An 18,901-nucleotide genomic window follows, 5' to 3' on the forward strand; every position below is an offset into this window, starting at 1 on the left:
TCGGCCCTCTGCTTATCTGTCTATGGACAATCGGCCTATGAGACCTTCACATAAGAAGGTAATGGACAACCAATAGACTTCACATCCTGCATGCGGAAACGCTCAAGGATCAAGGACTTTATGACTGTACTCCCTCTGTAAGAGGTAGACCCCGATGCCTGTCGCACTTAATGGGCATACCAAGAATGTGAGAGGCCTGTTTCAAATCCTTCATCTCAAAGCTCATCATGAGTTTTTCCTGCTATCAACATATCATCCACATAAAGTACCAAAATAAGCAAAGAGCCATCACGTGCTTTCTTCGTGTAAAGACACGAATCCATAGCACTCTTGTTGTAGCCATGTGACTGCATAAAGGCATCGAACTTATAATATCGTTCCCTAGATGCCTGCTTCAAGCCGCCACAAAGACTTTTCTTCAACTTGCGCACTAGGTGCTCCCTGCCAAGTTCTGCAAAGCCCTTAGACTGCTCCATGTAAATCTCATCATACAAATCCCCGTACAAGAATGCAATCTTGACATCTATCTAATACATATCCAAGTCAAGTTGCGCAACTAAGGCCAAAACCAAGCATAGGGTGGTCATCTTAACCACATGAGAAAAGACTTCATCAAAGTCAACTCCATGCTCCTGTTTAAAACCCTTAGCAACAAGTATTGCCTTATAGGCTGGCTTGGGGTTTCCAGGGGGTACTTTTTAGCTTATACACCCATTTGCACGGCAAAGCCTTCTTGCCCTTAGGCAATGCAACCAAATCCCAAGTCATATTCTTATGCAAGGAGTCCATCTCAGACTACATAGCCCTCTCCTAAGAGTGATTGTCACCCCTGCGCATAGCCTCATCATAGGTGAGAGGCTCTCCTGCATTTATAGCCAAGACATAATGCATTGAGGGCTCAAATCTATCAAGCGGATGTCTAGCTCTAGTAGATTGTCGCACTACAGGCTCTGCTACATGTCCAGCATCCTATCCAACACCTTGGCCATGTGTACCAACTGTTGTTGCAGGCTATCCAACTAGTTGTGCAGGAGCACGTGGCTCCTCCTAGAATATAACCCTACATATCTCTACCACCTTCTCAGGCTGTCAATGCATCTTGTCTTCATGGAAGACAACATCATGGCTGCAGATAACTTTCCGCGTCTGCGGATCCCAAAGGCAGTAACCCATCTTGCATGCATCTCCATAGCCAAGGAAAATGCATTTGACACTCTTAGGATGCAGCTTACTATGCTTATCCTTGGACACATGGCAGTATGCCTCACATCCAAAGACACGTAGATGCGCATAACACAGAGGTTTCCAAGTCCATATCTTCTCTGCAACCTTAAAATCCAAACCACTGGAAGGTGTCCTATTTATGATATGCACAGTTGTACTGACTACCTCAACCCAAAAGCTCTGTGGTAGGCCTGCATAACTACGCATACTGCATACACGCTCTTGGATGGTTCTATTCATCCGCCAAGCCAAACCATTCTGAGGTGGGATATGTGGGGCGGTGAGCTGATGCTTAATACCCCTCTCGTCACATGGCTGCTCAAAGGAACGTGACACATATTCTCCCCCATTGTCAGTCCTAAGGCATTTCAACCTATGCCCAGTCTCGTTCTCAACCAATGCAAGCCATCTCTAAAACACATTCAAGACATCTGACTTAAGCTTAATGGGATAAGCCCAGACTTTACACAAAAAATCGTCAATAAACGTCACAAAATACTTTGCACTGACAAAGCATGGACCCATAGACATCCAAATATACCAATGCCAAGGGCTCACTCATGCATGTCCTACCAGACTTATTATGCGTATTCCTAGTCTGTCTATCATAAAGACAATGCTCACATGAATCAAAACATACATAGTCAAGGGGCGGTAAGTACTGCAAACCAAAAAGCATTTTCATTCCCTTCAAGGACATATGGCCCAAACGGACATGCCAAAGAGATACATGTGGGATGGAACCCACAGACAAAATATGATCAACAGAGGAGCCATCAACAGAGAGTCGGCTATGACTGCCGGGAGGAAAACCCAATGAGTGTAGGTAATCAATAGGAAGTTGAAGAAGCCACGAACCAAGTCGAAATGCTCGAGCAACCATGCTCTAATATCAGTTGAAAGGTGAGAAGAATCAAAGCTTGATTGGAAGAGCTATGGTGGGAGAGCAAGAATAAGAAAGAGAGAGACACAAAATGGAAACTCCAACAGTCACAATGTGTGACCGGGCCTTCCTTTATTCAAATTGTCACTAAAAGAATAAAGAATAAAGTGACAGTGACGGGCGCCCGCCACCTGCAATGTGCAATGGCGGGTATTGTCAGTGTAGTAATACACGGGCGGCTAGGCGGAGGCACCTTTACTCCCAACACTTCATGATGAGTAGGTGCCCCCCTTGAGGTGGAGACGCAAGGGCCTCCTCTAAAGCTGAAAAAGTAGAAGCCCGCTCCAAGGGGAAAAAGAGTACATTCCCCTCTAAATCCCACTTTGTGAGAGAGGAAATCTAAAAACTCATGGATTGCGGAATCCGAATCATCTGATGACAAAGAAAGTGCCATTGGTCATACCAAAGAAGGTATCTGGGGTATCAAAGATGTCGAAGAACTCCCAAAGGTCACCTCTCAAACCTGAGTAGTTGAGGGTAAGGAAAGGTGAGGCTAAAGTGGAGCCAAGGACCAATCTCTCTCAATGGAGTGGACTATGGAGCCAAACCACTATCTCACGAAAAAGCAGACTACTGAGGGGATGGTAGCCAACAATCCTTGTCTCTCGGTGGAGCAAACTAGAAAATCAAGGATTGTCAAGGAGGCATTCCCGAAACCCTAGAAGAAGAAGAAGAAGCAACCTCCCTAGCGCATTGCAACAGTCGCGAGGAGCTTGTGGCACCAAACGATCCTCCTTTTGCTCGGAGGACTTAGTGCGCATTGGATACGTCTTATTCCCTTGAGCATAAAAATCTAAATGCCGATGTAGAATAAACTCCGTGGCCTAGAAGGGAGAGGTGGCACAACGAGTGCTTGGGGGTAAATGCATATACTCCGGTGGTGTAGGGAGCAAAGGTCCATGTCGGCAAGCATCGGTGTGAGGTCCGATGATGCTGAAAGAGGAACATCCAATGATCCGTCCATTTGCCTGTGGAGAAGTCATAGCACAAAAGTGTCAACTTGTAAAAGGGAGGGTGGGTGGGAGAGGAAGATAAGGGTATCTTTCTCTCCTAGTGATGTAGCAAAAGTGAAGGGGAAAATCAATAGATAATGCCTCACCCACAACCTATCTTTGCCTTCTCTAAAGAACAAGGTCTTTAACTCTCTGAGCTCCTACACTCTAGTACCATGTCAAAATATGTGACAGTGCAGAGAGACAATAGGGTTTGGGGGAAGAAACACAAAGTGTGTACAACAAGCACTGAGAGAGAAGAAAAACTCAAAGACACAAGAAGAACACGATGATGATACACAAAATCATGCTATGAGAAGAAAAGCTGATATAGCACAGCAAAAGTTCAATAGATGACTGCATTGTCTTGTCTAAATTAGACAACAGCACCTATTGAAATTTGCACAGTGAAGGAAGCGAAACACAATGCTCCAAGCAATGGAATATCGAAGTAATCACATGAAGGTGGAGAACAGTTGTTGAGGGAGCGACCACAATCCTCTAATGCCGTCGGAAATGAAGATGATCACCAACTGTCAAGGTAGTGAACCACAATCCTCAAATACAGGGAAGTGAGCCTAGACAACAAAACGCAAATCGAGAGTGTGTTGGAGCTGTTAAACGCAGGAAGAGATCAACCCACATACTGATGACTAATGCCAAGGATGGTCGCCAAGGTGGAAGAAGCCTCACAGACAATCAAACGCGGAAAAGTGATGACGCCTAAAGGAAGAGAAGCTAATGCCGAGGTGTGGGTGTTGTTGCAGAGTGAAGACTGCTGACACCAGACTGCACGAGGAGATGCCAAACAAGAAGAAGGCCTCAAGACAACAAAACGCAAATCCAAAGAGAGCCTTGATGAAAGAAGTTGACGTCAATGCTAGAGAAGATGACATCAGGCTAGGAGAGCTCCAAATGCAAGACTTAAGTGATGGAACAAGGTGCCTGAAGGAGAAGGGGAAGGGTGATCACGAACTACGATGTCCTCCAATACAGGTATGGGTAGTAGTGGAGAGAAGAGGGAAGAGAGTCACACTGACGGAGGAAGAGGGGTGAAGGATGACTGAAGTGGTATAGAATGAATGAAGTGACTATCTATTTATAGGCATAAGCTATCCAGGGTGGCACACCACTGAAAAAGTAACCAAAATGTGAACATCAGCCCTTTTTGGGATTGTCACTGCAAAACCCTAAATGAAGTATGTAAACTGAAGAAGTCGTTTCTCAACAAAAAGGATACCAGACACGTCAATGAGAGGCATCTTGATTTGGATGCAACTCATCCTCTCATATTCTATGGATCTCTTCTTAATAGAAATTGTGTAGTTGCTTCTATGGAAAGATTCTACTTCTTGAACCTTGTGGAAACTTAAGTCTCAATATGGAAAATTACAATGAGACCTCTTTCATAGAAGGAGATTTCTTATCTTTGTTTGGCATTGGATTGAAACTTCTAGTAAGAAGCTACTTTATGTTTTGTCCTAAATGACCAAATAAAGGTTGAAATTCACTAACATGTTTTCTCATCCTTGTCTTGTTTCTCCATTAATTGGTATGAAGATGTTTGTTAAGATTTTTCCCTTAAAAGTTCTAGAAGACCCTACAAAATCTTGACTCGTCCATACAGTTCTAGGAAATACTAAAAGCCTTGGCATTCCTATGAGATCCCACCTTATTTCTAAAGTGATTACCTTTAATACCTCAAATTTAGGAAAGGACAGGTTTGCTTCATCTAGAGTCAATTCAAGTCCCAATGAAGCCTTCTAAAATTTGTGTGGAAAAGACAAATGCTTTCCAAAAGTAGCTAGTTCCAAATATATGAAGAACTTCAACTCTACAAAGTCCTCCTTTGTGTGACATGAGATGCACTTATATATGCCTCAACAAACCACATTTCTGAAACCCTTCTCTGCAGCATAGTTCAGCTAACAAGGCAACAAACTAGAGTGCTTATCGTCTTATCTTACCTTGGAGTCACCCTCTTCGAACCCATATCTTCTATGAGGACAGTTATAGATGCTACTCACATAGAGGACAGCAAGAGTTCAAAGCCCTTGCCGCCATAGAAAGAGAGTGCAAAAAGGACAAAGCCACAATCTAGTAACCCCATCCCTAATGTATGGAGTTGCTCTCTAGGGATACAGACCTCACAATCACTGGTGATAAATGGAGACGTTAGCAGTAAGAATCTCATTCGTGTCCTTTCTATGTATCATCAAGCCTGAGTCTAACTCAAACAGGGACATTTGGAGCTCTAGTAGTGTCTCTCTTTGTCTAGTGTATCCTTTCTATCTATTGTGTTCAAGTAGAGTGGGAGGAAATAATAAAAGAGAGGGTAGGAAATGACAAAGCATAGACACAATTTGCATGTAAGTCTACCTCGCTTAAGCGAGAGTAAAATGGATGGTACAAACTCTAAAGTATATAAGCTACAGCCAAACTAGGACTACAAAAGATGTAACAAATCCCCTTGAAGTAAATTCTGTGAACATGAACAAGTATTTAGTGGATCAATCCCCAAATAATAGTAGGCCCAAAGCCTTGCAAAAGACTTAAACCTTGTCTCTAGATAGAGCTTTTATCAATATACCACAACCATGGAATACTGAATTTCTTGCAATTGCCAATACACTTTGATTGTTAGTGAAAACATGTGTAGAAGACTTGTATTCAATGTACAACTCAGCTACAAGTTGTTTGACTTAAACACATTACTATGGTTGCGCACGCTGCCTCTTATTCAACTTCATAGCTTGAGGTGGACTCCAATGTTTGAGTGCCTTTCAAGTAATGGAGACATGTTTGACCCCTTGTCAATGCCATGAACCCAGATGCATAAATCTGCTAAACTAGGAAACTTACATACTGGATATTCGACCTTCTATTGCATTTAAAAATCAAACATCAGACAGCATGTTGATGGAGCAAAGCATCAAAGGGATATCCAGCGTCCCTAATGGAAGAGTGAAAACCAGTTTTCACACATGTAGAAATACATTTGCTGTCCTCAACTGATACCGCTGAACTAATTGTCCAATGTACCTAGATTGTTGCATAGCAGTACCCCCTCAACAGCAGCAAACTAAATGCCAAGCAAATAAAGCAAATGACCAAGATATATGGAAGCAAAGGCTTGATGTAAATCATCTTAAAAAGCTGCAATTTTCTGCTCATTCCCCTAGTATCATCAACGTACAATATGAGAATGACAAGGCCCTTTCCATCATGTGTGATGTAGAGGGTGTTCTCCATCAGACTATTTTCAAAAGCCAAGGGTAATCAAAAGGTATCTTTTTGTATCAAAATCACAGAGCCCATTTTAGGCCATACAAAGCCATATCAATTGACACACTTTTCTTGTTTGACCTTTTTGAATGAAACCAAGTGGTTGAGCAACATAAGCCTCTTCAAACCATTTCCAACTGATACACATGTCATCCATAGTGTGCAACTAGAGCAATGATCATGTGTATGGTCATCATATGTGAAGTGGGTGTGCAGACATTTCTTTGTAGTCAATCCCTTGTTATTGGACATACCAGTTTGCAACCAATCAAGCTTTGCAACGATCAATGCTACCATCTGCAATATGCTTCAGCTTGAAAACCTGCTTTGTGCTGATGGAAGACTTGTGCTGTGGCAAATCACATAACTTCCTAGTATAACCATGCATGTTGTCTAGCTTCGACTTCATGGCAGCCAACTTTCATCCTTGAATGCACCTTCAACGCACAATGCTCTTTATTACATGCAAAGGCAATGAAAATTACCCTAATGCATTATGAGTTCCTCCTCTTTTTCTTCCAAGAAGTGGAGCAAGTTGTTATTTGCCCTAAAAAGTGTATAATAGACATCTAGGCACTATTTTTGCTTCCCAGATAGTAGCCCTCTCTTTAGTTTTTGCATTGTAATGTTCAGCCTGATCAACTAGTGACCAATCTTGTCGTAGTGAGACGAACTTGGCGGCCCATGAAGAGATATTCCTAAGTGACACCACCCAGTACTCCTTAGAATAAAATGGGGTCTATCACCTAAGTTCGCTTAAGTCCACTTCACAACAGAAGGTTCTGCCCATAACTACAAGGATCAACCTGAATCTACATTCTGAGGCGGATTACAATTGCTAGTTCCTATTAACATGTGTCCCGAGCCAACATTTTCACAAAAATTCAGTGTAAGGTATAAATTTCTTCAATTTCTTTAAAATTTTGGGAAGAAATTTGGACCTTTTGCTCGGCATGCATTCCAAGGCAGACAATAGGTGTTGCAACAGCATTATCTTGTTGCACCAGTCAAATCTAGTAGTGAATTTTGGGGATTTCAGTAAAATTTGGGGAGATTCAGCATTAAATTGCTGTAAATTGTCTTTTTGGACACTCATTTCAAGGCAAAAGCGGTACAACAATGTATCACTGTAAATTGCAGGCTGACTGTTGATGTGTGCAACCTTGGGCACAATTTGGGACTTGCATTTTAATCCCATGTGGGGATTTTTGGTACTTAGCAAAGTACATTCTATACTTCAGCATGAAGTATTTGGCTGCTGATTTTTGTGCATCACAGGTAGCATAGCATATCAAGGGCATAATGACCAGAGTAACATATTTAGTGTCCCCACTCAATAGGACAAGCTTGATGGCACCAACTACCCTCTGTGGAGTTTTATGGTGCGTAATCTTCTTGTGACAAAGGATTTGTGAAACTATGTCACTGGTGATTTGTAGCGACCAGGTGGTCTTGCACCTCAGACACCTAAGCGTAATGATAGAGGACAGGCTACTGCTGCTGCTACTACATGCCCTCCCCCTCCTACCAAGAATCAACAAAGGTGGGACTCGAAGGATGCACACGCCCTATCTTTGATTGCCTTGTCATGTGCATCTATCTTTGATTGCCTTGTCAGTAAAAAGAGCTATTATTCTGCATATTTTGACAACAAGGCATCCGGGCATATCACTTCTAGGAAGTGTTTCTTCACATATTTGCATTCAGCCCCACCAAGGAAGCATGTTACATGTGCCAATAGCAATAGTTATCGTGTATATGGCACTAGTTCAATCATGATACTACTACAGATGGTTCCACTTTCATACTTTTAAATATTGTGTTTGTGCCTAGCATCACAAAAAATCTATTGTCTATATCTGCCTTCAATAAGCATGGCTTTTGGGCCACCTTTGAAGATGACAAATGCATTGTGAAAGACACAGAGATGGATTATACACTTTGGCTATCCGGCACCCTGTATAAGGGTCTCTTCTTGTTGGATACGTATGACAGACGGTCTCATGATGCTCTCACAGTTAGTACTCTTTCACCCACAATGCAGAATGTAGAGCTATGGCATGCCCACTATAGACATATGAGTTATGGCAAGACTGATGACCCTTAAATGGTGTCAGATGGTAGATACATTGCCTCTAGTGGAGACCCCACCTCCCCATGCATGTGAGGGATGTATTTTGGGCAAAATGCACAAGTTTGCTTTCAAGAAGGATAGTGCAATGCATGCTGTCTGGAAAATGCAACTTATTCACTCCGATGTTTGTGGTCCCATGAGGACGCGCGCTTCGGGGCCATCTTTATTTTCACTTTTATTGATGGCTACTCAAGGTATACATGGATGTATGGGCTGAAAGCAAAGTCTAATGTGTTTATGCATTTTAAACATCTTGTTGCAAAGCTTGAGGCTGAAACTGGCTTGAAAGTGCACACACTTCACATCGATAGAGAGAAGGAATACATGTCTCGTGCTTTTTGAGACATTTTTGCTTAAAAATGGCATTATGCATCAAGCCACAATTAGAATGACACCTTAGCAAAATGGTATTGCTGAAAGGAAAAATTAAACACTTATGCAAATAACTCGTCGTATACTTAACAGCAAGGGGTTACCACGCAAATTTTGGTTTGAAGGCCTTTAGTGTGTGAATCATGTCTTAAATCATACACCCATCAAAGCACTAAAGATGATCACACCATTTGAAGTTTGGCATGGCAAGAAGCCCAAGGTTGATTACTTTCCAGTGTTTGGATGCATAACCTATGTATACACGTGTTCCGAAAGAGCTTTGTAGAAAGCTCCATGACAAAGCTATAAAATGTATTTTTATTGGCTACAGTTCTAGAGAGCAAAGATAATCGTTTGTATGATCCACGCACAAAGAAAGTATTTGTTAGTCAGGATATTATATTTGCTGAAAATGTTGCATCTTCACATGATCTATTGAGATGCCAACCACCCATGACATTGGTGATGTCTTTGAGGGTCTTATGCCACTTTCTTTGGAGTCCATACCAGCTGGAAATGGCCGAACAAAATACTACAGCAAGCCATTGCTACACCACATGCTCTTGAACACCATGCACTTGATCTTCGATTGCCTCATGCAATGGAAAATGCAATACGGCATAAAAGGGCTGCTATGAATGCAGCTCAAAGAGTCCCTAAATGGTTGTTAAGAACTCTCCAAGAGAGTAGGATGGATGCTTCCTTGCCTCGGCCCTCAGCACACTAGAAGGGCTACTAGGCATGTAGCACATGATGTGGGGGGGCACATTTGGCTAATTTTATGGAAGTAGATGATGTCTGTGATGAGCATATGTTCATGAGCTCACTGTTGGATCATGATGAGCCTACTTCCTTGGACGAAGCTCAACAAATGTACATTGGATGCAAGCCATGCAGGAAGAGTTGGACTCTGTTGCCACTAACTCTACATGGGATCTTATGGATTTACCTTGTAAAAAGGCTATTGGCATAAAATGGGTTTTTAAACTCAAACGAAGGTTGATAGCACCATTGACAGAGAAGAAAACCTTTGCTCCTACATCTCGTATGTGTACAATCAGATATGTCATTGCTATGGCTACAAATTATGGCTTGAAAGTACATCAGTTGGACATAAAGACAGCATTCTTGAATGGGGATCTACATGAGAATGTTTGTGTGTCACAATCTCTAGAGTTTATGGTTAAGGAAAAAGAGTTCAAAAATAGTCCAACTGCTCCCACTCTATACATTAAGAATAAAGGGGGAGGCTTGTTGATTATCATTCTTTATGTGGATGACATGCTACTCATTGGACCTAAAGAGGATAAATTGCAAATTTCAAAGATGAATTGAAACATGCATTTGATATGTCAGATATGAGCTCTCTACACTACTATTTGGGGATTCAATTCACCCAAAATCAGCACGGTATCATCATGTCACAATCACAATATGTGGGCAAGCTTTTACATAGGTCTAACATGCAAGGCTGCAAACCTATGTGCACTCCTATGGAGCCAAGTCTAAAGTTGTATATGGATGATGGTGAAGAGATGTTTGATGTTGTAATTTACAACAAGGCTATTAGTTGTCTTGTTTATCTTTGCAATACACGCCCCAACATGCAATATACCATATCTCAAGTGAGGAGGTATTGTTAGCAGTCATGTTTGTCATGCCTTGTCATCTCCTGCCTGTGAGCCTCAATCTGAGTCAGACGAGGACATTAGGAGCTCTGACATGTCTGTCATGTGTTATGATGGGGGAGGCTAGTCACTCTCGACTGGCTATCTTAGGTTGTGTATTTCTTTTTGGCCTCTTTTAGTGGGCAGCCACTGGCTGCCCGGCCACTTTTTGGTCACTGTTGTGGGGCGCCCATTTTAGGGCATTTTTAGGGTTTGCGCCCATTTTAGGGTTTGTGCCCATTTTAGGGTTAGGGTTAGGGTTTGTCCTTTGCCTATTTATAGGCAGCCCCCCTCCCCACTTGATCACTTGTCTTCTTGCAGATTCCGACACTCCTCCCCCGTGGTGGTGCTGCCATCATCATCAGCCTGATCTGGTGCCCTCACTGACGCTTCGGGCTGCGTGCAGGGACTGATCAGTCCATTTCAGTGTATTCAGCATTCATTTCAGTCAGTGCAGATTTCTCTTCCTTATTTTCTGCTTTCTCTCTCTCTCCCCCTCCGTGTTCGTATTTCCTCTTCCGCAGCGCACTCTCACATGGTATCAGAGCCGAAGGCGAGTACACGGAGCTGAGTTTTACGCGGGAGAACACCCACAACTTTGTGTTTGCTGGTCAAGACGTCTCCAACAGCTGAGGCGTCACCTTTTGCACCATCTCCTTGATCAAGGCGGCCTGTTTTGGTGTCACATATTTGCGTTTGCTGCTGGCGCCTTCTCCAGTGGCTGCCACGTCATCACCAACCTCTTCCTGCTTGCGTTTTCAGCCTGGGCGGCCCTCCTCCAGCTGGGCGACACTCCTCCAGCCTGCGCCTTGCTGTTCTGGCCGTTGTTCCATCTTCAGGCGGCTCTTTTCCTGCTGGCGACCTATTCCCAGGCTGCGTTTTGAGGCAGGAGCCTGTTTTTCTGTGGTGACTGCATCGTTAGCATTTGCGTTTGACATCATCCTTGCGTTCTGTGCAAGGCGGCCAGCTCAGGAGCCTTTGGTGTTTGTGTTTCGGCACCAGCAACCTTCCCTTGTTGTGTTTTGGTGTTTGCAGATTGGAAGATGTCTTCTCATCAGTTTACGGGCTTTGATGACTCAGATGACGAGCTTTTGTCTCGACACTCATCTGAACGGAGGCGTGATTTCTATCACGAGGACCGTCGTCCGGAGTCTATTCCTCTTTCCCGTCCCCCTTCTATTCATGTATCTCGGCGATTCCCTTCCAGTGGGCCGAAGATGCAGCCTTTGGTACCCCCTGTACAGGTACCCGTACTTCCTCAGCTGCCCAAAGAGGACCGGTTGGATGGCTCCAACTTTTCTCTATGGTCCTGCAAGGTGGAGTGTATCTTGGACTCCTTCGATCTTTGGGAGCTTGTTTCTGTTCCTATTCCCCGGCCTCAGGTGGATCCTGCAGATGGGACATCTATGGATCGTGCAGCATTATGGGATCGGCTCAATTCTAGAGCCAGATCTTTCCTCTTTCTGAGTTTGCAGGATTCTATCCTTGTTCATGTTCACAGGTTGAAGACTGCAGCAGATCTGTGGAGAAAGCTTGCGTCTCTCTATCAACAGAAGACGTTTGCCCACCGGATATCTCTCGAAAAGAAGTTGCGGATGCTCGCTATTGATGATAGTCCTTCCCTGAAGGACCACATCAACAGATTACAGGATATGAGGGATGAACTTGCATCCCTCGGTCGGACGATATCTTCTGAAGACATGGCTATGATTCTTTTGACTCAGCTGCAATCGCCACGGATTGATGTCTTCTACACCAGCCTACTTACATCGAGGACCCGTGAGAAGCTTCTATGGGAGGAGCTATCCCCGCTTGTCTTGGAGCATGACGAGCGACTCAGAGAGGTCAGTGCTAGTGGATCCCACTCCACTAGAGCCTTTGTTGCAGGTTCGAGAGGACAGAAGAAGAAGAAGAAGTCAAAGGCTAAGAAGAAGGACAGTTCTTCAGGCTCTGACTCAGATTCAGAGAGACCGAAGTGCCCACACTGTGGGAAAGGGACACATCCCGAGGAGAAACGCTGAAAGAAGTACCCTCACCTTCGTCCGGGAGCGAAGGGTGGATCTACATCGGAGCCTTCTTCTACCTCTACACCAGCTGTTACCCATGAGTCAGTGTTCCTTCATATCCATGCTTTGGAGGAGGATCCTTCTTCCGTGGCTGCAGTGTCTTCTGCGCAGCCTTGGTTAATGGACAGTGGTGCTTCGAGTCATATGACTCCCCGAGGTGATTTGTTACAGGATCTCCGTCCATCAAAGGGTTCAGTCACTGTTGGTGACATTTTATCGGTGCCTATTAGTGGTGTTGGCACATTGCCTTTGTTTACCGACCGACCTTCGAGCTCCTTTTCACAGGCCCTACATGTTCCGGATTTGGGCCTTCCCCTCCTCTCACTTTATGGCCTTACGAGGCTTGGCACACGAGTGATCTTCACCGAGCATGCTATTGTTATTGAGGATTCTTTTACCGGAGCTGTCTTATTTACAGGTTGGCAGGAGAGCGGGCTTTACAGGCTCCATTCCCCTTCTTTGATGCAGGGTCCTCCGAGGCAGTCTATTGCTACACCCGTTCCCGCTTGTGCACCTTCTATTCCACAGGTTCCTTCCCATCCCCCACCTTCTCCTCCGGTGGTTCCCTCGTACCCCCCATCCCTTTCAGAGGGGGACGATCTCGGTGATGCGGCTGTGGATTCCCTGGCCCCTAGTGTTTTAGAGGGGGATTCCCAGGATTGTGAGGAGCTCCTTCAGCAGCAGTCTACATCGACGGACTTCATCGACCTTGGCATTCCTCTTGCCACCCTAGGATCCGTTTCTCCCTTGGCCTTCAGCCACATCCAGGATCTGAGAGGGGGTGTTAGCAGTCATGTTTGTCATGCCTTGTCACCTCCTGCCTGTGAGCCTCAATCTGAGTCAGACGAGGACATTAGAAGCTCTGACATGTCTGTCATGTGTTATGATGGGGGAGGCTAGTCACTCTCGACTGGCTATCTTAGGTTGTGTATTTCTTTTTGGCCTCTTTTAGTGGGCAGCCACTGGCTGCCTGGCCACTTTTTGGTCACTGTTGTGGGACGCCCATTTTAGGGCATTTTTAGGGTTTGCGCCCATTTTAGGGTTTGTGCCCATTTTAGGGTTAGGGTTAGGGTTTGTCCTTTGCCTATTTATAGGCAGCCCCCCTCCCCACTTGATCACTTGTCTTCTTGCAGATTCCGACACTCCTTCTCCCCCGTGGTGGTGCTGCCATCATCATCAGCCTGATCTGGTGCCCTCACTAACGCTTCGGGCTACGTGCAGGGACTGATCAGTCCATTTCAGTGTATTCAGCATTCATTTCAGTCAGTGCAGATTTCTCTTCCTTATTTTCTGCTTTCAATGGAATGTGTATGCCTACATAGATTGTTGGCTGAACTACATATACCATTGGAGGGTCCCACGCCCATTCTTTCTGATAGTCAAAGTACTATTGCACTGGCACAAAATCTTGTGTTTCATGCTCGCACAAAATACATTGAACTGCATTACCATTATGTCAGAGAGAGATGTATGCAAGAGAGATCAGCTTGATGTATGTATCCACACAAGAAAATGTTGTAGACGTTTTCACCAAAGCACTACCACGTGAAAAGTTTCAGGCTTTTAGAAAGTCCTTAAACTTATTACCCTTTAATGAAGGATCATCCTTGTACTTCATCACATTGACATTGCAAGGGGGTGTTAGAATTTGTCAATTCTAGGCAAACCCAAGAAAAGCTTATTTTATTGCCAAAAAAGGCATTTATCATATTGATGATTTTGTTGACAACTAGGGTCATGTGCTTTGCTTTGAAGCTACTTCAGCTAAATATGATCTAGGGATGCACTATCAGCTAGTTAGAATGGAATATCTTCTATGTTTGTTAGAGCCCATCCTACCTTGCATCAATATTTCACGCTCTCAGATTGGAGTTTCTCCAAACCTTTACCTCTTTCTAATTGGTATAACTTCTTGTCCTTTCTCCACCATGGATCCCTAACCATGTCAAGGCTTTGTGGCAAGTAGATAAAACATTAACATAGTGGCACAAACATCTTCACTGGATCTGCAAAGGCAAGCTTTCTCTCCAATCAAGATTTTGCTTTGGCACTCTTTAGTAGGTGCCTTGCCAATGGGCAGTTTCCTTGCTAAGCATAATTTGGGGGATCACATTGTGCATGTGCATGGCAGTTCACAGAAAAATCCAACATGTTTTTTGGCATTGCCCTATCTCTTGGTCCCTCCTTGATCACGTCTCAGCATACTTGAGAGCTCCCTCTACCACTTTTGGGAAGTTCTTCCAGCTCCCTGGCATTGTTCCTGTTGCCTTACTTTCTCACTTGTACTTTTTTCATTGAGTTAGATATGGGGCTTCATGGATGGTTTGGCATCTTGCAATCATGTTGTTTTTGGTATCACCTACCATTGGGCACTTAACAATTTCATTCACAGATCCCTTCAACATCCTTTGTTTGATTGTCTCTCTTCATGAGCTTGGCCACCATATGTATTCACTTTTTTCAGAGTGTTTTGATCTATTGGATCTTGACTAAATGCAACACCTGTTGTACATCAATATAATAGATCAACTTGTTTCACCAAGAAGAATGCCCACACATGTGATTCATGGATCTTGACTAAATGCAACACTTGTTGTACATCAATATAATAGATCAACTTGTTTCACCAAGAAAAAAAGAATGCCCACACATGTGATTCATCATTTGGAACAAGGCAAATATTGATAAATTTGTGTGTATGGCCATGGATATTTAATGAAATATTAAAAAGTCACAAGAAGGGACTCAAATTGACCGCTCTTGCTAAAGTGTGTTCTCCCACAGTGCATGGTGACTTGAACATCCTGAGTATTCAGGATCATATATTGGTAAGAAAAGCTACAATAGTCTTGAAAATTGTGCTAGTTAAACAACCTTGGTCTATCATGTTTGCCGCATTGGTCTACAATAGTCTTGAAAATTGTGCAAGTTAAACAACCTTGGTCTATCATGTTTGCCGCATTGTGCACACAAATCTCATTTTTGTCTTTAGCCATTGGACAATCACTCATTGGAAAGCTATTTTTAGCCACTTTGAGAGAGAGTCCCTAGTTATCCATTTTCCACAAAGCTCATTGTCAATTGGAGAGAGTTTCGGATGTATAAAAATGGATTCCTCAACAAATGTAGCAAGGAAATTCCATGCACCTAGAATGCATTCATTGGAGTAGACTTTAGGACAGCATAGTTCATTGCAAAGAAAGGTATTGCCACCATAAAAGATGTTATGCAAGGTATACGGTTTGGGCATGCATTATAAGCCACCATGGCATGAGATTAAAGATCTTTTGCTTTCCTTCCAACCAGTTCTGCCACTTGGTTCACAATTAGATTGGCTGATTGGAGTTAGTAGTATCCTTTGCCAAATACCAAACTCTTATCTTCATTTTCTATGATTGGCAAAGTGGTGTATCTACGTGTTTTTCCTTTGTCATGGACAAAAGATCAACCTAATTCTCTCTAGCATTTGTCAAAAGATATCCTAGTGGAGGAAAATTTTATGAAGCTTTAGGGTTTAGTTTCATTGCACACCAGAGTCTATGGTTGTGACTTGGGGGACAGTCGGGTGGGTCACGGACAAAGATCCAGCCTGTGGATATGAGGATATACAAGGGAGTCACACCTATCTCATCTCAGGGAAGCTCTTGAGCAAGATTGCCACATCATATTTTTCACAAGTAGCGTGTACCCAAGGACTCTGCTATAGATGTGAGCTCATAGCTAGCATCATTGTTTGGTATATTTGGAACCACCAGAAGCCATGCTATAGACCTATTGGATGCATCCACTGTTGGAGAAAGTACTTCCATACTGTCCACTGGAGATGGGAGAGAATATAGCACAACTTTGTTTTGGAAGTCCCTTACAAGGCTACTTTTAACTCTCATTTGGGATACTTTTCTCTGAGAAAAAACATTGGAAAGTTTATGGAAAAATAAGCTTCCTCTTAAATTGAGACTTTTCCTCTGGAGATGCCTAGTGGTTGTGTTGGCTTTTGGAGTGCTTCTTGCAAGGACAAGCATTGTTGGTTCAGCATGTCAATGATGTGGTGTACCAATGGAAATAATCCCTCACATGTTGTGGTTTTGGCCTGCAGCCCGTGGCTTTCTAGATAGTTTGTCACCATATTTGAGGGTGTCAGAGTGAAGCAATGCGGAAGCGAATGACCATGACAAAGAGTGAATGGAGAGAGAAGAGAGAGAGACAAAAAGACAGTGAAACACAGAAAATCTGCAGTGAAGAATGCTGTATAAGAATGCAGAATTATACATGGGTGTAGAGAGAATATCTGCGTATGTCTCCGCCTTGAGGACCTTGATCTCCGTCACCCCAATTGCTATCTCCGTCACCAGCAGGCTGTAATCTGTCAGATACAAGTGATAGACAAGGTGCTGGAGGGCTGCTATAAATAGCAGAAAAGAAATGCCAAATAATGACCAGGTTGGCTGCATTAAATGCAGCCGACTGGTGCAGAACTGTCCAACTGCACCTGGCCGACTGCAGACTGCCACATGTGGCATCTGCCCTGGCAGCGATGACATGGCTGCTGACGTGGCTGCTGCTCTGTCCTGCTCTGCACACTGTAACACTCCTGGCTGTCCAGGGAATGACAATCTCTAACAGAGGGATCATCCCTGCCCACAGATTCTGCATGTTGGGTCTTGCTTCTGTTTTGAGGAGCTACTTTTACTTTTCTTTTGGGCCAGATTTTGGGCTCTCGAACCATTTAAAAATCTCAACATTGTATGATCTTCAATGACTTTGCTATTGATCCTCTTACCTTTTTAAGGAGATCTCTGCAACAGTCTTTATATGACTCCCTTAGACTTCATGATATTGATCAGGATCAGTACTCCCTTTTGTCAATGTTTTTTATATTAGCATATTTTTTTATATAATATTATTCAGTTGACTAAAATGTGTATGTGTGTGTTTGTATGTGCACGCACACATGGCGTGTGGTATCTCTGCAAACAATGTTCATTAAAAACCTGTTGCTGAAAGTCCCATTTATGTGGCTGCTGAAAAAGGCCGAATCCTTCGTTATCATGTGTTGAAAACCTTCACCCCCTGATTTTCACACTTTCCAAAAAACAATGTGATGTCCCAACAGACGGTTGCCACTTAGTTTTGACCATTCAAGATTCATATTCATCTCCTGAAAACTGGATGTATACCATATTGGTAGACAACCAGAATTCCCCTTTCAGGAAGACAAAACCAGTAACATATTCCAATTTGCTACATTATCATCATAAATCCAAAGAACTAGACTTAAGAAAGAAACCAGCAACAGTGTCACTTCAACACAAATAAGAAAGGCGTTCTTTTCCAGCCAAGATTTTCTTCCTGACAACCACCCAATTGTGGCATTTTGAAGCATCTCCCTCTTCTATGATAAATTGTACCTTTTGTGTAGGTCATCATGGGAACAAAATTCAGGGTATTATACCACTGTCAAGCTTTATAGCACATAGGCATAATGCACAAAAATCTGTTCCTGGGTAGACATAACATTTTATACAGCTAAGAAATCATAACTACAGCTAAATTCCAAACCTCAGATACAAGCTTGAAAGCAGCCTCTGCCTTCACGTGCTTATTTTTATCAGGATGAAGTAATAACGCTGTTGCACGACAGAAAAAACAAAGTATTCAGTTCAAATGCATGACTTCCAGTAAACTGCAAGCATGAAGGTTTACATATGTCCAACCTTTGTTTTATTATATGTAAAACCATGCATCCTTACCGAGGTGACGGTATCGTTTTTTAATGGTATCAAAATCTGCTCTTTCATCAACCTGAAACAATGTTTGATTAGAGAAACCATTTTGTCATCATTTTCAAAATCACTAGCTAGTACAAAATCTAGATCACAATCCATAATCAGATTTACCTCGTGTGATGGGAACACACAAACGTATGACAGATCTTGACATCCATTTTGTCATCATTTTCAAAATCACTAGCTAGTACAAAATCTAGATCACAATCCATAATCAGATTTACCTCGTGTGATGGGAACACAGAAACTTATGACAGATCTTGACATCCACCCATGACAGTTTTGTAACCTGGCAGGTATTACTTCATCCTAAAGAAGTCTCCATCATAATTAAGTAGCATGAAGTCTAGCCATACATTTCATCAAGGGATAGAGGGATCAAGGTCCACTATCTCATTTTACATCATTAATGCAGTGTATAGTGCAAGTTGC

The 18,901-nt window shown here is 43.1% G+C and overlaps 1 protein-coding gene across 2 annotated transcripts in view; it reads right to left on the reverse strand.

Annotated features, from left to right (window-relative positions):
• Positions 1 to 18,901, reverse strand: part of LOC148040964 (uncharacterized) — an 82,599-nt gene that overhangs the window by 26,052 nt on the left and 37,646 nt on the right. For both annotated transcript variants that reach the window (XM_087675226.1, XM_087675229.1), the window contains 2 exons: positions 18,434 to 18,485; positions 18,243 to 18,310 (listed from right to left, as the gene is read on the reverse strand). In XM_087675226.1, the coding sequence (XP_087531352.1) occupies positions 18,243 to 18,310; positions 18,434 to 18,485 (120 nt within the window). The remainder of the gene's footprint in view (positions 1 to 18,242; positions 18,311 to 18,433; positions 18,486 to 18,901) is intronic.

Source organism: Lygodium microphyllum, chromosome 1, assembly GCF_053477565.2.
Source record: "Lygodium microphyllum isolate KBCC chromosome 1, Lygodium_microphyllum_v1.1.10, whole genome shotgun sequence".
Classification (NCBI taxonomy): domain Eukaryota; kingdom Viridiplantae; phylum Streptophyta; class Polypodiopsida; order Schizaeales; family Lygodiaceae; genus Lygodium; species Lygodium microphyllum.